At 38.2% G+C, this 16,436-nt stretch overlaps 1 protein-coding gene across 1 annotated transcript in view; it reads left to right on the top strand.

The window, feature by feature from the left end:
• The first annotated feature begins 148 nt into the window (after window positions 1–148).
• DMGDH (dimethylglycine dehydrogenase) overlaps window positions 149–16,436 on the top strand; it is a 39,964-nt gene continuing 23,676 nt past the window's right edge. Inside the window, exons 1-6 of the mRNA XM_058823410.1 lie at window positions 149–271; window positions 2,058–2,223; window positions 7,005–7,103; window positions 8,392–8,556; window positions 9,015–9,219; window positions 15,755–16,003. Coding sequence (XP_058679393.1) covers window positions 195–271; window positions 2,058–2,223; window positions 7,005–7,103; window positions 8,392–8,556; window positions 9,015–9,219; window positions 15,755–16,003 — 961 coding nt within the window. The 5' untranslated portion in view covers window positions 149–194. The remainder of the gene's footprint in view (window positions 272–2,057; window positions 2,224–7,004; window positions 7,104–8,391; window positions 8,557–9,014; window positions 9,220–15,754; window positions 16,004–16,436) is intronic.

Here is a 16,436-nt window from a genome sequence, read left to right as displayed (position 1 = left end):
GCTGCCCCCCCGGCTGCCCCCCCGGCTGCCCCCCCGGCTGCCCCCCCGGCTGCCCCCCCGGCTGCCCCCCCGGCTCCAAGGGGCGGTCCGGCGCCCTCGTCCGGGAGGGCCGGGCTCGGCGGGGCAGGGACGGGACGGGACGCGGCGGAGAGCGGCGCGGAGCCAGCGCTCTCCATCCCTGCTGCGTGTGCGGGATGAGCGCGGTGCTGCGGGGAGCCCTGCGGCGGCTGCGGCCCCCGCGCCGGCCCGGGCCCCTCGGCGCCCAGGGGCGGTGAGTGCGGGCCGGGCGGGGGGCGCGGGCAGAGGGACGGTGCCGCTGCTGTCCGGGATGCGCAGAAGGGGCGCTGGTGACGGGAGCCAGCTCCGGCTGCGGCACCTGTGGCCTGAGGTGCCTCTCTGCGCCTCGCAGTGCTGCGCCAAAGCCGGAGCCAGCCCGGGGTGCGGGGCTGACCTGGTGTAGCAAGGTCCCTTCTGTTGTCTTCTGGGCCATACCTATAAGCAAACAATGACCGGTTTTAACTGGCACGAACAAACATCTGGGTGACCTGTTTAGTTCACTGGGAAGGCGAACCCCGGATTCTTGCCAGGCGCCTGGGAAAAGGTTTTAAAAATCTGAAAGGCACATGAGGAGATTTCAAATCCACAGCATAAAAGAACAATAAGAAAATCTTTATGCTTGACCTTGATTACCCTGTGCCTCAAAAGTCAGTAGAAGCTGGTGTAAGTGCCGCACATCTGGCTGCTAAACAGCTTACTGTTAACTTGCAAAAATTAATATGTAATCAGAAAAAAATAACCTGTGCGTGTGTGTGGTGCACCAAATACAGAACAGCTGTGGTGCTCCCACTTATTTTACTTTTCATTCACCACCATTTATTGTACAAGCGTGGTGCATGTTCTGCCTGCAACTGCATTTAAAATGTTATAAGATCTCCATTCATAAGACATAAAACTGGTAGCCTTTATTTCTGAGTGGGAGACGTGGGAGATTAGTTATACATTAGAAAGTCTGTTGCCAGAGAAGTTGAAAGTGTACGAGGAGGAGAGATAAAATTGAGTATAGATTAACTGGAGAGAAAGATACTGTTGATTCATGGTACTCTGTACTGCTGCTGTAATAACATGTGCTACCTTGTCTCACATCAAAAAAAATTGCTTCTTAAAAATTTGTGATAAATTTCCACATATAGCTTGCTGCTTGGCTGTCTGTGGATGAGGCAGTAGAGAGGAGGATCACTTAACTTGCAGAAGAATAGGGCTGCTTATGACAGCAGTTCTGGTTTACGCTGAACTCAAGTAGTTTTGAAAGTATAGTGTGGAGCAGCTGGTGTGAGCCATTGACAAAAACCTGTTTCTATAATGTTTTTTCTTAAGCAAAGTAGGAGATGCCAACTCTGGGAATAGCTCAGTTGTTTAGAGCATGTTGCAAGTAACACCAGGGTTGTGAATTCAGTCTCTGCATGGGCCATTCACTTAGAAGTTGGACTTGATGTTTGTTGTGCATACATTCCAAAGTCAGAATATTCTGTGAATCTGTGAACATGGCAAAATAGACAGAATATAAAAGCAAGTATCCAGCTTTTTTCTTCATGAACATGTATACTGACTTAGTCTACTGACATTGGTTTTAGAAATTTATTAAGGGGACTTACTACGTAAGTATTTTTAAAGCCTATTTGTTGCACATACTATAGTACTTTGGCAAAGTCAGATTTTGACATTGTCATGTTATGCATCAGCTTCTTTTTGAGAAATAGGATCTACATGTAAGGGTATATTGGATAAATGATAGCTAAAGTTGCATGTGGCAGCAAACTTTTTTGTTGTTTTCTGGTTTTGTTTTGTTTTTTCTTTTTTATTACAGCTGTTTGCCTATATGACGCTCAAACAACATTTACTTTAAAAGTGGATATGAGTGAACAGGCTAGGTCATAAGCTATGTGTGTAAACTCCCAAGTAGAAACCCATGTGTATTATGGTTGAAGCTGTAAACAAAAGAAATGGGGATAAGTGTAATTGACTTTTTCTAACTGTCTATAATTTTTTCTTTTTTTTAGTAAAGAAGCCTCATCTCCTTCCTTAGGGAAAGACAGGGCAGACACAGTGATCATCGGAGGTGGTTGTGTTGGTGTGAGTCTAGCCTATCACTTGGCTAAAGCTGGCTTGAAAGATGTTGTTCTGCTAGAAAAATCTGAGCTCACTGCAGGATCTACCTGGCATGCAGTAAGAAATGTTTTGTTCATGTCTCAAATTAACAGTCATTTGTGTATACGGTGGTAGTGGAAGTTTCCTTACCTTTATTCCCTGTCTTTCGTGCCATTGCTGACATTACATAAAATCTTGGAGGAGCAAAGGTAACAAATATACATTCTGGGTTTTTTAAGCCTGCATATTGTCTGCATTCTAAGGACAAGAACTAAAAGACATACATGTAATAATGTCAGGGTACCAACACCTCCTTTAATAATGGTAATCACATGGTCATACTGGTTCACAATGTGCATTTATGTAATTACATATTTTCTGAATCTACATCTGGAGAGGTAATGTAACAAAATTAAATAAAGCTTGCCACAATAATACAGTAATGGATGCTTTTCCCATTTATTTCCAGCTATTCTTACCTGAAATTGGGAGATTATCTCTGTGTGTAGCAACACAAAAGAGCAGAAACCAAACAGTTTGATGTCTCTAGATCTACTCTGTTAATACAACAGAGCATTTATGCAATAATTTACATTTCAGAGGACAAATTAATTAATTATATTTTATTTGTATTCTCATACTTCTCCCAGAGAAGGAAATCTGAAGTGCTTCATCTTAGCGCAGATGTTTTGTGTTCTTTGGGGTTTTTGAGAGAACAATATTAAAAAATGAAATGAAAAAAAAAAATCATTGCCTGCAGTGTATAAGTAGTATACTTCATTTTACTTGCTTTCAATAAACAAAGCAAAAGAAACCATGCTGTGTGTAGTAAGAAGAAGCAACATTCAGTAATTGTACAATACAACAGTGTGGCAAACAGAGCAATGCCATGTAAAATGTCAGATCATGCATCTTGTGTATTGAATCATAACTACAAAATAGAGGCACAGGCTGAATTTTATTTGCTCAATGCATATACAAAACAATATGTTTGTAAAAAACAATAAAAATCCCCTAGTTCTATAAGGAACCAGAATCATGAATGGTGGTGTTACTGAATGTTTCCCGTGTTCTTGTAGTTACACTCACTCACCCTAACTCACTGCTCATAGCAGTATTAAAGCAACCCTTCCTCCAGTACTTTTGCCCCGACTTCTTAGTGACTGCAACACTGGAGCCCTGAGTGAGGGTCAGTTTCAAAGGTAAGGAGCTGGAGCTCAGCAGAGAAAATGCCTGCACTACCAAAATTGACAGAGACGCCCCATGACACCTCTTAGAAGGAATTTGATGCAATTAACACGGTAAAACCCCTAGTTATGGGCCATATTAAAATAGATAACTACGTGGTATCTTCTCATTTTCTTCATTGTCTCTTTTCATTGAACTCACTATTAGAGGACTTTGTCTGAAGATGAAAAAGTTGGTGGCGTCTGTTTCAGATGAGTAGAAAGATCAAAACTATGACAGTGAGTTCCTTGTTATACCAGATACTCTGTCTTTATCAGTGTTTTCCTCACAAAATAGAGAAGACACCAAATACAGATACTCAATACAGATGGCAATTACACATACTCTTAAGACATGGAATGGCACATAGCACATTGCCTGCAGCCACAAATGTTGAAAGTCTGGTTCAGATGTTGCTGCACTACACCACATTTTACCTCTTAGACGGTCCAGGAAGGTCCTGCCAGAGCTCAGGATCGTGTTTCAGATAGCTAATATTCCTGCTAGTGTTGCTGCCAAAACTTTCTCTCACTTCTCAGGTCTGAGATAACTTTGACTGACCTCATGTGTGCTATTAAGACTGCACAACAAATATGCACATTTTTATGTTACCAAAAGATGTAACTGAGTTATTACATGTTATATTATATTATACTTTTTCTTGCAACATACCATTGATTTTGCTGCTGGCAGTAAAGCACAGCGCAAGTCAAATAACTTGTTACAATTTGGTCACACTTACAAGAAGAGAGAGTTTAGTATATAACAGTGTTAAAAACATTTTCCTTCAGAAAGCTAATTTAATAATGGCATTAGAATAAAATCTGAAAGTAATTGAAATAGAACAAAACTGGTACATGAACTTTTCAGCATTTAAAAATTTCAACGATAGAAATGCTTTAAAATATTTTTGTCAATTCTCATAGCAAAGTTGCCATTCTTTAAATTATGTTTCCAGATCTTGTTTGTGTACAATAACAAAATCTCTTAGAAAGATAGAGTAAAGCCTAGAGAAAAATCTCCTTCAACTGCAAGAATTGTTTACGCTGAAATTCAGGAAAACATGTAGATGCCTTGGGAAAGCAGCTGGGCCAGAGCAAATTCATGACTGAGTTCTAGAGAAAAATGCAGTACACTGGCAACAGAGCAGGAAAAAGCTGAAAATCAGCAATTTAGAAAAGTTACCTGTGTATGTGAAGGGGATGTTAGGAAAGCCAAGCCTCAGCTGAATATAAGATTTGTGAGGAAAATGAAAAGCAACAAGAACTGCTTCTTCTCCTGCATTAATAGCAAAAGGCTGAAAAAATGAAAATAAGGGAATGAGGTGAGTAATTCAGTCACAATTTACACTCATAAGGTCTCAGTGCCTTCTTGCCTCTGGTTTAAAGGAGGAGAGTAACTACAGGCGATGGATGAGGACCAAATCAGGGATTACTGGAGTAATTTGGCAAATGCTCATGTGTTGGAGCATACCAGCTGCCTCCAATAATGCTGCTGATTCATGGCAAGGCCACAGATGTATCACGTTTGAAATACTATTGAAATTGGTGGAGGTGCCAGAGATGTGGCAAAGGACAGATGTATGACTTTTAGAAAAAGCCAAAGGGCTGAGCAGAGGAGCTAAAGGTCAGCTACCCCTAGTTCGGATCTTCAGAAATTTGTTGAGTGAGTCCCAGGTCCATAAAGGAAAAAAAAAAGTGATTTGCAAGAGTCAAAACAAATTTGCGAAGAATAAATAATGTCAGATCAAAACTGATTGCTGTCTATTATGGAATATTATGAATTCTTAGACACGGGGAGATCAGTGGATGAGACTTACCTAGATTTTAGCAAGACTTTAGACACCCTGTCCCACACTATCCATTTATTCAGCTGACGATGTTATGTATGGCTGGACAGCTAGAAAGTTAAAAGACTCTTTGGATGGCTGGGCTTGGAAGGTGAATGGGTCATATTCTACCCAAATCCTGGAAATAAGTGGAATGTCACAGGAATCTGCCCTGGGACCCATCCTGTTTAATGTCTTTATCAGTAATATGGAGTAGGTGATGAAGCACATGCTCATTCACTTTCAAAGTTTACACCAAATTGTGAGGAGTAGTCAATGCACTCAAGGGCAGGGCAACCATGCTGAGGGACCTAGGCAGACTGCAAGGATGAAAGGACAGTTTTATGGAATTTATCAAGGCCAAATGTAAAGTTCCATATGAAGCTAGGAAAGTAGACGAGCCACTGTCTATGAAGACTCTCAAAGAATCTGGAAAAAATCTTGAAAAATGTGGTCTGATCTTGTAGCTGATCCTGCTTTGAATATGAAATTTAAGAGAAATCTCCAAAGGACCCATTCAATCTTTTTGTTTCATTAAAATTATTTTATTATTTTATTATCTTATTTTTTATTTGGTGAAATTGGGTTATAGCTGTCTGCCAGCTGCACTCTTGAAATCAGAAATATTTATTATCTCAACCCAAAAGATGTTAAGTGCATTTAAACTTCTTTTCTTCACTTGAAAGTGTAAGAGATTGAAGTATTTATTTAATCCCTGCAATTAAATGCTCTTGAATATATATGGGTTTGTAGTTAACTTGCAAGTGATTTGTGACTCATTTAGTTCAAAATGACAACACTAATAGTGACCACTAAAATGGAATTTCCTTAGATCTGGAAGATTTATTACTACATTTGGAAGAATAACAGAAGGCCAGAAAATGTTTACATAAATAAAAGAATATAGGAAAAACCAAAATGAGATAACAAAATTTGCAAGTAGAAGTAAATTAATTATTCTTAGACATTGTTAATGGCTAAGGAAATTTAAATATTTCAATGCCTATTTTATTTCCTCATTCTGTACACACTGAAAAAAGGCCCTTTATTTTTTGATAAACAGACAAGTTTCAGCTAAAAACTCAACAGTGAAACAGCCCTGGGGCTTACTCTAAGGTAATTTAAATAAATGTGTTCACAGCATGTACACACATGTATTAAATGAGATAAAAATCACATTTAGTCAAATATCTAGTTTTCAGCTGTGTCCTGTATAATGCTAATGGTTCAATATGATAATAAGAAATGAGCAAGGAATATTTTTTCCAGACTACTAATTTAACCCAAGGACTTCCTGAAATCAACATACCTGCTTTGTTCTTCATGGGACCCTTACTAGATTAATCTCCCTCCTGTAGGTTTCTGTCTCCTTAAACTCAGATTGTTATGAAAATTGCCAAAAATACTTTTAGTCAAATTTATGAATAGACTATAGATAGAACTGTAAAATATTATACTGACAAGTGATTAATTTTACACTCTTTTCCACTGGATTATCTGGGCATTTCAATAATCTGGTGCACTATGATACTGTATATAAATTGAGATATCAGATAGGACAGAACAACTGCAACACTATCATGGGTTGGCAGACTTGGTGAGAAAAGACAGATGGGAAAACACCTGTGCAGAAAACAGAAAATGCTTAAATACAGAAAATACTTTATTTTTATTTTTGTAGCAGTTGGCTCTATCCATGTGTTGTTTTTCTTTACAGTATCTTGGCAGTTCCTTTTTAGATAACAGTTGGAAGGAAGGCAAGAACACTGCATTTCTAATCTATTGTTCCTATTTCTTATTTGAGGCTGGTTTAACTACTTATTTTCATCCTGGAATAAACCTGAAGAAAATCCATGCTTACAGCATCAAACTCTATGAAAAGCTTGAAGAAGAGACAGGACAGGTAATCCCCTTAACCTTTGGAGTGTTAATTCAGAGCAATATCAACTGTAGCAATAGTCTTACAAAAAAGTGTAGTTGATAATGGTGTGAAGTAGCAGTAGCACCTTTTTATTGAAATACATTCTTCTTCCTACCCAGTCACTACATTTTGTAGATAGTTTCCCAGATCCCTCTGCAGTTTAGGAAAATGGTACTCATAAAACATCTCAAGACACAACAGAGAGTCTGCAACTTTAACTTGGTAAAGGAGCTAAAATAGTACAAGGAATCTGGAATGAACAGATTGATTATGATACATTCCTGCCTTAAATATGTCTACTTAAAAATTCATATGATATTACGCTGTTTCTACTTGAGATGATTGCTGCAATTCTTTGTGTCCCTTTCAACGTTTTTATTTAGTGACTTAAGGAATGGATATGTGAGAAACACAGGAGTCATCTTTTTCATTTGGCATCTCTCAACCTTATAGATTTCATTTACTTAACTTGCGCTTGTTTTGGACAGCAGCAGAAATTGAATGAACCTCACTTTACTAGTCTACAAATTTCATATATTTTAATATTTGTCATATATATATATATATATATATATATATATATATATATATATATATATGACAGATATTTTTCATATTTGTCATAAAATGCTCTTTTCTTCTTTCTGCTACTCAACTAGATAAGCTGGCACATCAGATTATCATTGTGAGTTCCAGTGAAAGACTTATTCAGCCTTATCATTGTCCTGTGAGATAACATAGAAAAGGTGAAGAAAAGTAAGCATTCAGTGTCCAGCTCTATAAGGAAGTTTAATTTATTAAAAAGACAAAACCAGTGAGTGTTTTTTCATTGTGTTTATAAAGGTGCTTAGTTAAATACATTCAATAGGAAGTCATGCAAATGACAGCTTTTAAAGTATATCATATATACTTATTTTTGAGAAGTATCTGATTCTACTTTTGAAAGTGTGTGAGTGCATATATCAAATATATATGATGTATATATCAAGTAAAATAGATGTATCATGGCATTTAATAAGGAATTCTTTTAACTGTTTTGAAGATAGTATGCATTAAGTTAGGAAGCTAATTTGATTACTTTATGAAAAAATATTTTTTCTAGGAGTCTATGTCCAAGGCCTCTTCCTTCAAGGGCCCATAGCTTACTTGCATTTTTCTTAATGATGTTAGTGGAAAAATTCCTGTAGACTCCTCTTAGCGTAGAAAAAATACATATATGGCAATCAGTAAAGACTCTTTCAGTAATTTGCTGTTTCTCTTTTTTATGTAGCCTGTGGGGTTTCATCAGCCTGGCAGTATCAGAATTGCTTCAACCCCCACTAGGGTGGATGAATTCAAATACCAAATGACTCGTGCTGGTTGGCACCCAACAGAGCAATATTTAATCACGCCTGAGAAAGTGCAGGAACTATTTCCCTTATTGAACATGGATAAGGTAAAGAAGCTAGTTTTATGATATGTTTATGATATTTAAGTGCAGTAACTTCCACTGCACTTAAATATTGGTCAGTCAGAAATATACATGTAGAGTCTCCTTTCTTTTTACAAATTGTGCAACAGATTCTTGTTTTTCATTGGAAAAAAAATGTATCATAGCCTAAAATCAGAACTTGTGAATTTTATGCATACTGTGTGTTAGAGTACATACTATTAATTACCATGTCTATAATACTATAATATTAAAGAATTGCAGCCTTTGATTTCATGGGAGATCTGAGGAATTTGCCTGTCATAGGCCATTGTTAGGTTGGGTAAAATTATTACATATTTTGAAAACTTCCTGAAGTTTACTGTATTCAAGTAAGAAAGTAGTTTTTTGTTTTTTTTTTTTAAACTATCTAATTTTGATAAATGTTACTTTTTTTCATTTTGGGGGATTTTACCTCCATTTAGGTTTTAGCTGGCCTGTATAACCCTGGAGACGGTCATATTGATCCTTATTCTCTAACTATGGCCTTGGCTGCAGGAGCCAGAAAATATGGTGCTCAGTTAAATTATCCTGTGCAAGTAACTAATTTGAACTCCCGATCAGACGGGACATGGGAAGTTGAAACTCCACTTGGAATAATCCAAGCAAAGAGAATTGTGAATACTGCAGGTAAGATTTAATATAAGCTTTAGAGTGCTTTTCAGATTTACATACTAGCTAACACCTGTACTGAATTGTGTGGGTTACACGTATAAGGAATATATATGTTCTTGAACATTCTCTTGGTTTGTGGTTTGCACATATTTCTTCACAGTATGGTGAAAATTTAGCTCTTATATTAATTGCCCTTGAATAGGCATTAAAAGTATCTGCCCTGATTTGTCTCCAGCAGTTAGTTATCAGACTGCCCTCTTAGGTTTTTTGTAGCAAAAGAGACCTTTACTGGTCTACAATAAGTTGTGTAGGAGAGAGTCCAGGTCTAGAGTCACAGAATCATAGAATATATCCTGAGTAGGAAAAAACCCACAAGGATCATGGACTCCAAGTCCTGGCCCTGCATAGCAACATCCCTAAGAGTCACACCATTTTCCTGAGAGTATTGTTCGAACACTTCTTGAACTCTGTCAGGCTGGTGCTGTGACTACTTCCCTGGGAAGCCTGTTCCAGTGCCCAATAGGTGAACTGAACGTTTCTCTTAAACCTAATGAAACATACCTAGGAAGGCAGAAGGAATGTACACATGACATACAAATAACTTCACTGTTTCTTTTAAGAGACTGAGAATTTGACCTTGCCTATTTCATTATGATCTTTCTCCAAGGTTTAACTCTATCCACATACCCTTGAAATGGAAGATTTTTTTGTTGTCTTTTGAGTCACATTTTAAACATGTGCTTGGCTTAACAGTGCATTTTTTGTATGTCATAAAAATTGCCTAACTCAGGGGAGCTTGTATTTACATATACTAATGTTATTCTTCATTGTGTTAAAGAGGCCAAACTGATGTTTCTGCTTCAAAGAACTTTTGGGCAAGTGTCCTTTGGAATTGTGTTTATTTTCCTAGCAACTTAATAAGTCTGAAAACCTGTAGTAAATCTAAATTTATTCGTTTATTATTACACTGCTTTATACAAGTGTAGAAAAATATGTTATTGGTGAAAAGTCTTATGTGAAGCATGCTTTCTGCTTCGTAGAAGAAGATTTTCTGTTTTCTGTTGTTTCAAAACATGCTGAATATCTACCATATAGATTAAAGTTTTGCTGACTCTGCCTCAAACTGGATCATATCTGCATTTTTAGGGCATTAGTTCCGCATACCTCCCATTAGAGTGAATCATCAGGCTTCAGTTGGAAGCTGTGATATTCCAAGCTGACTTTCTTACTCAGATGGGACAAGTGAACTGAGAGCAAGAATACACCTTTATAATTCCTTTCTTTATATTTACAGTGGAACAGAAAAAAAAAAAAAAGCACCTATTTTTAGTGCAAGACAGATAAAATGAGGTTAAGTGAGATAGAGACTCTTGTTGGGGTGTAAAATACCATCGGTGACAATGGGAATTATGAAGGAATTGGACAGGAAGGCTAATAGATTGGGAGAGAAAAATGCCTTGGAAAGATTTCTGGAAGTGTTTAGGAGCACTGGCAACAAGTGGAACAGTTAGATGATACAGGACTTACTGAATAAGGAAGCTCAAACTGGGAGTGAATGGCAGCAGTAGGGACAATACCAGAGAGATAGTGGGAAGGTATTTGATTTGTTTCATTAAGGAAACTGAAGCTAGGAGTTTATCAGATGAAATGATTAGTAAGGATACTCAAGCAATGGGTATCAAGTATGGGAAACTGAGTGGAAAACTGACCTGCTTAAGCATGAAAGTACTGGTGAAATACGTCATAGAAATGGAAGGGTAGATAGGAGTGGATTGGAAGGAAGAGAAGGCTGCTGGGACAGAACTTGACAAGTGAGGGAGACTGACTGGCACATGGTGACAAAATAGCTGAAGAAGGATATAAGGACTGGAGTAAAAGTAGAATTTCAGATAGCATTAAAAAAGAGAGAGAAATTTAGAGACAGTGGGATCAAACAGCTGGACTCTCTGGGGATGTGCTTAAGAGGTCTTTCTTTCAGATTCAGGGATATAGACAACCCTGTCTTAGGTTAAATCATTCCAGGCTTTTGGTAAAGACCTACAGGAAAGCCCATGGAAAAGTGCACTTTCTTATATATGTTTTCCATACATAGGTGATCACCTGCTATTGCTATATGCCTTGTTAAAATAAGACTCTGAGGCTCTAAGCTTGCTCATGAGTGCAATTCATAATGAATTTTGGAGAGAAAGAGGACTAGAAGAGTTTTGTAAGCTTTTTAGAAGGCAATCAGCCACACAAACAGGGAAACCAAATTTTAAAAATTTTATGTAAATCACAAAGTCAAGCACTTGGAAAATGAGAGGTGTCAATATTTGATTGCCTTTGGACTGACAGTTCATATCTTTCAGGCATGAACTATGGAACAGCATTCAGTTACAAAATCACAAGCTCTCTTACAAATAGAATCCTTATATCATTTGTTACACAGTGTGGATATATTGGTCTGGAACAGATCTAAGATTATGAAAGGGAAAGGCAGCTCTTTTGGCAATCAGACTTACTTAGGCCACAAACTTCCAGACACTCATTATTCCCACCTATTTGCTGTGCATCATATGGATGAAATATCACAGATGTAGTAATTTTCTTATATTTTTGTAGTATAGTTATCTTTCTTTGGCTAATATATCAAGTTGATATTAGGCAGAGTTTTCTGGTAAATGATTTTCAGAGCTTATTTGCAAATATTGGAACGCACTCTTGTGGACTTTTCATAAGTCTTTTTTTATTATTTAATAAGTTTTTAAATCAACAATGTATTTACCTAATTCTCCTGTGTAGTTAACTGTTCAGCCAAAATGAATATTTGAAGCACATATTGCTTAACATTCTGGCTAATGATGTAAAATCAATACTGTGTAACACATATCTCTTATAAATGTTTTCTCAGATAACATTAATTCTCTTTCTCAGCCTTGCCTCATTCCACTACAGATCATGACTTGTATAATTTTAGGCTCATGTTGCAGAGAAAAATACATCAGAAGGCTCTTTACATTCCCTCTCCCCCTCCCCGCCTCACCCTGCAACTGACATCTGCTGCAGAACTGGAACAAACTAGTTCCAACCAATCTTTAGCTGTTCCTTATGTGAGATTTCCATTTTAGAGGAAAGCAGATGCCTAATAAATAATCCCTGACATAAAGCAACTATACTGAGCCTGCTGAAGTTATTTGCAGCCTATTTATAATGGAATGTTTGATTAAAGTCTCCAAAAATTGTGAATTTTGTCTGTATATACAGTGTGGGCGTGTGTATATAAGCATGTATTTTCAGTCATGCATGCACTATATATACAAGCATTTATATATAGTGGTAGAAGATTCTCTTTTTCAAAACCAAGAAATGGTCAGATGACATACTTCAGCAGATATGTTAAGTAATACTACCACTAAATATTTCAGCATCAGATGTTTGCAGTGTCTACAATTTAATCTTCACAAATGTCCTAGAGATATAATAGATGCCTTCATTTATCTCTACTATGTGTGATATGACTTGACATCTGCTTCCAATTAGAATTTTGTTTCAGAGAATGTATTCTTTTTTGCCATTTTTGTTTTTGTTCAAAAACCTTAAACAAAGAAACTGTAGTATTTTTCTTTTAGTAAATGTCACCTTTTGTTTTTTTAAGCAATTAAAAAAGTACTTATCATGTGTGACTTTTTTAGAATAATAGTGCTGTAAATTTTATTTTAAACAAACCTAAACTATTTGTCTCTCACTGAAAAACACTTTAAAATTGGCTCAGTGTGTAATGTTATTCTCAAAATCTAATTGCTAAGAAATTTCTTCTTATTAAGAAAGAAACAAAGCTCTTTCAAAGACCTAATTTTCTGCTGCTTTAACTTTTTCTGTTCTCTGTGAATCACTAGCTCACCTTACCTTAAAATAGTTTTATTTGTAGGTGACACAGAAATGCCCAAATCAAAAGGAGCTCCCTAAAGATTGGTACCTGCCACTTAAATCCACATTTGCATGTGTCCTGTGTAATGAAGGAAAGCCTTGCATATGTGCTAGAAATGCAGATTTATTCAAATTTTTTCATTGTCTTCTGTATAGGAGAACATAAGTAATGTTTCATTAGCCTTAGGATGTTTTGGGTCACTCTATGGCACAATCACCCCTCAACCAATCTAACTGACATAACAAATGTTCTGGCAATGAGCCTCCTCCAAATGCTGAGATGCCATTTAGAAGCAAAAGCCTTACATATGACAACTACAACAGGTGCTAGTTTCTAGCATTTACTGGGCAAGGGCTTTTACCTGAACAGATCTCTTCAAGGTGGTGCTGGATTTCCTCTGCTGCTTTTCCTTACCTGGCTGTCAGTAACTGTTAAGTGAATAACCACAGAAAATGTTTTCTTTGGAAACTTTGCATTTTTTTTAAACTGTGGGTGTTAGGCCCTGTGGCTGGTTTGTAATATTAAATAAGAGACTGACAGCCATCCTGGCACAGGGGAATGGCACAAGGCCAGCACGGCCCAATTCAACTTTCCTAATTGTCCTGGCTTCAAGCCATGCTGGAGGTGAGAGGACGTATTCCCAGTTAATGTCAGCAAGCGGCATGAACTGGCTGCTCCCCACAGGACAGGGAGCCAAGCAGGGAAACGAGGGTGGCCGAGCCAGCGAGGGCCCTGTCCGGCAGGGCACAGGGGACTGAGCAGGGGAGGCCCAGGGCCTGCAGCTGGGGTCAGCCCGCGGTCCAGGCCTCCAGGTGGACTTGTGGAGTTGGGGCATAGTCAGATCCGTAGTGATGATGCCAGGCTGAGGCCGAGCCAGGAACGTTACCACAGGTCAGGAACAGGCCTGGTGACGGTAACCGAGGTCAAATGATGCCCGCCAATCGATAAGCAGGACTGTAGAGTTGAGACTGAGCTGAGGTCAAGCTGAGAAGTAGTCCGTGGATCAGGGTCTGGATCAATATGTTCCATGGCCATGCACAGGCATGGTTGTGACAGAGCTGTAAACAGACACACAATCAAACCAGCTCAGACAGGTTCTGAAGGACTTGAGCTGACCTGGAATGGGACTCCTGTGCCCATGGGTATGGGTGGACATCCCTGGTGAAGCTATTCAAGCTCATTTATGCCTTTTAGTGTCCTTGGGGCACTGAGAAATTTTGACCAGGTCTTGGAGACAATGGAATTGAGGAGAGAGGTAGGAGAATTTGGTTAAGACAAATTCTTAACCAAAGGAAGAAAAGGAAGGAAAAGTTGCACATTAAGCTGGGCACATGAATTCTATGTCCCAGGAGAAGGGACAGCTGTGTTAGGCAGAAAATCTTGCTGGAGATATTTTGTCTTAAGCAGTTTGGAGTCAGCTGGTTTCCCAGGAACCAGGCTGTCTTGCCTTCTTTTGCTTGGAGCCATATGGCACACAGCCTTTTATTTGGAAGGCCCTGCTACCTCTTCATTGTCTTTCATTTTGTCTTCCTCCAACCCTCACTCCAAAAGTGAAAACTCCCCTGAAACTCTTATTTCATTGGATTTCCCCCTTTCATTCCCACTCTTGAGACCTCTGGTCCTTGATATAAAAGTCAGGAGAGTGGGGCTGAGGGATATTCAAAGCAGCTGAGAGCAGCTGCCTTTCCAGTCAGTTGTACCTGTCTGGTTCCCAAGTCTGTTCTGTTCCAGCCTCATAGCAGATGTGAGAGCCATGATGCAGAGCCCAAACTAGTGTTTGGCAGTGAAGTGGTTTCCACTCATTCATTCTGACACAGATACTTCACTAAATGAGTGTACCATACCAATTTAACCTTAGCACAGGAGAATTAGGTCTTTTCTGACTTCTCTCTCATGGTATGCATGAAGGATATTGAGCCAGCTGCAGAGGCAGGGAAATGGTTGCTTGCATTTTCTTGTCAGAGTCTGTATCAGAACTTCTAATGTGATGGCTGTAGGAGAGCACACTTGCATATTCACCAGTACAAGCATCATTATGAATTGATTGCTGTGTGAGACATTAATTAATGTGAGTCACATGGTGCATATGAAAGAGGAGAGAAACTCCAATTCCTGAGGTCAGTTGCCTGAAAAGTACTGCCTTAGTCTGTTGGGATGTTAGCACTTAACTAAGGTGCTGTTAAAGCATGCAAGCTCATTTGGTTGATAGTAAGGGGCTTGGTTCATGTTAAATTAACTCACACTTATAATGTGAGTTAATTTATTCTGGATTTTAAGTGTCTCTAACTTTGTTAGGAGTACACTGCAGACCTGCTTTACTGAAATAAGCAATGGGGTTTCTGGAACTGTTAATTAAATTCTCTTCTGAACTTTTAGAAGTCTAATTTATAATTTACTAGTTATATTTTGATATGTGCATACTATAATAATATATAATAATATAATTAGGAAAAAAGGACATGGAATTATGGAAGGAAAAATATGCTAGTAATATGAAAAATAAAGTGAAAATTAGAAGTATGGGGAAAAAATTGTTGCACATAAAAGCACAGTGTGTACTGCAAATATTTTATTGTCATTTTCCATTCACTGAAATGAATGTTTAAATATTTCTATTTTGATTTTGGTTTTTTTCTTCTCTAGGCTTCTGGGCCCGTGACATAGGCAAGATGATTGGCCTGCAGCACCCTCTAATACCTGTTCATCATCAGTATGTTGTAACATCAACTATCCCTGAAGTGAAAGCCCTAAAAACAGAATTGCCCGTGATCCGTGACTTAGAAGGATCATACTATCTAAGGCAAGAAAGGGATGGACTTTTGTTTGGTCCATATGAAAGTGAGGAGAAAATGAAGCTCCAGGAGTCATGGGTAACAAATGGAGTCCCACCAGGTGACTAAGAATATTAAATCTTTAAACATAATAGGCACTAGCACACATTTTAATGAGCATAAATCCCAGGCTGTCATGCTGCCTTATGTGACAGAAAATACAAAATATTTGCAATGCATGATTGTAATGCAAAAACTTTTTTCAAAGAATAGTTGTAACTCTAGTGATAAAAAGATAACAGAAATACAAATGTAATGTAAGAAAAGCCTGCTACAATATAGTCTTACCCTACTTCCTGAAGAGGTGCTTGTGTATTTAAATTAGAGGCAGTCACCAAATCTGCTCTATATAGCCTTTTTTGCCTGAATAGAAATTTTTCTTACAATTTTCTCCAGCATGCTGACAGGGGCCTGGGATATTTATTGATACCCCCGAGATAATGTGATTGTCAAATAGGACCAGCAAAGGAATGTCTTAGACAAAATACTGTGCT

The sequence above is a fragment of the Ammospiza caudacuta genome, chromosome Z (genome assembly GCF_027887145.1).
Source record: "Ammospiza caudacuta isolate bAmmCau1 chromosome Z, bAmmCau1.pri, whole genome shotgun sequence".
Lineage (NCBI taxonomy): Eukaryota > Metazoa > Chordata > Aves > Passeriformes > Passerellidae > Ammospiza > Ammospiza caudacuta.
The sequence above is the reverse complement of the archived record's forward strand: the minus strand, read 5'-3'. Positions and strand labels throughout refer to the sequence as shown.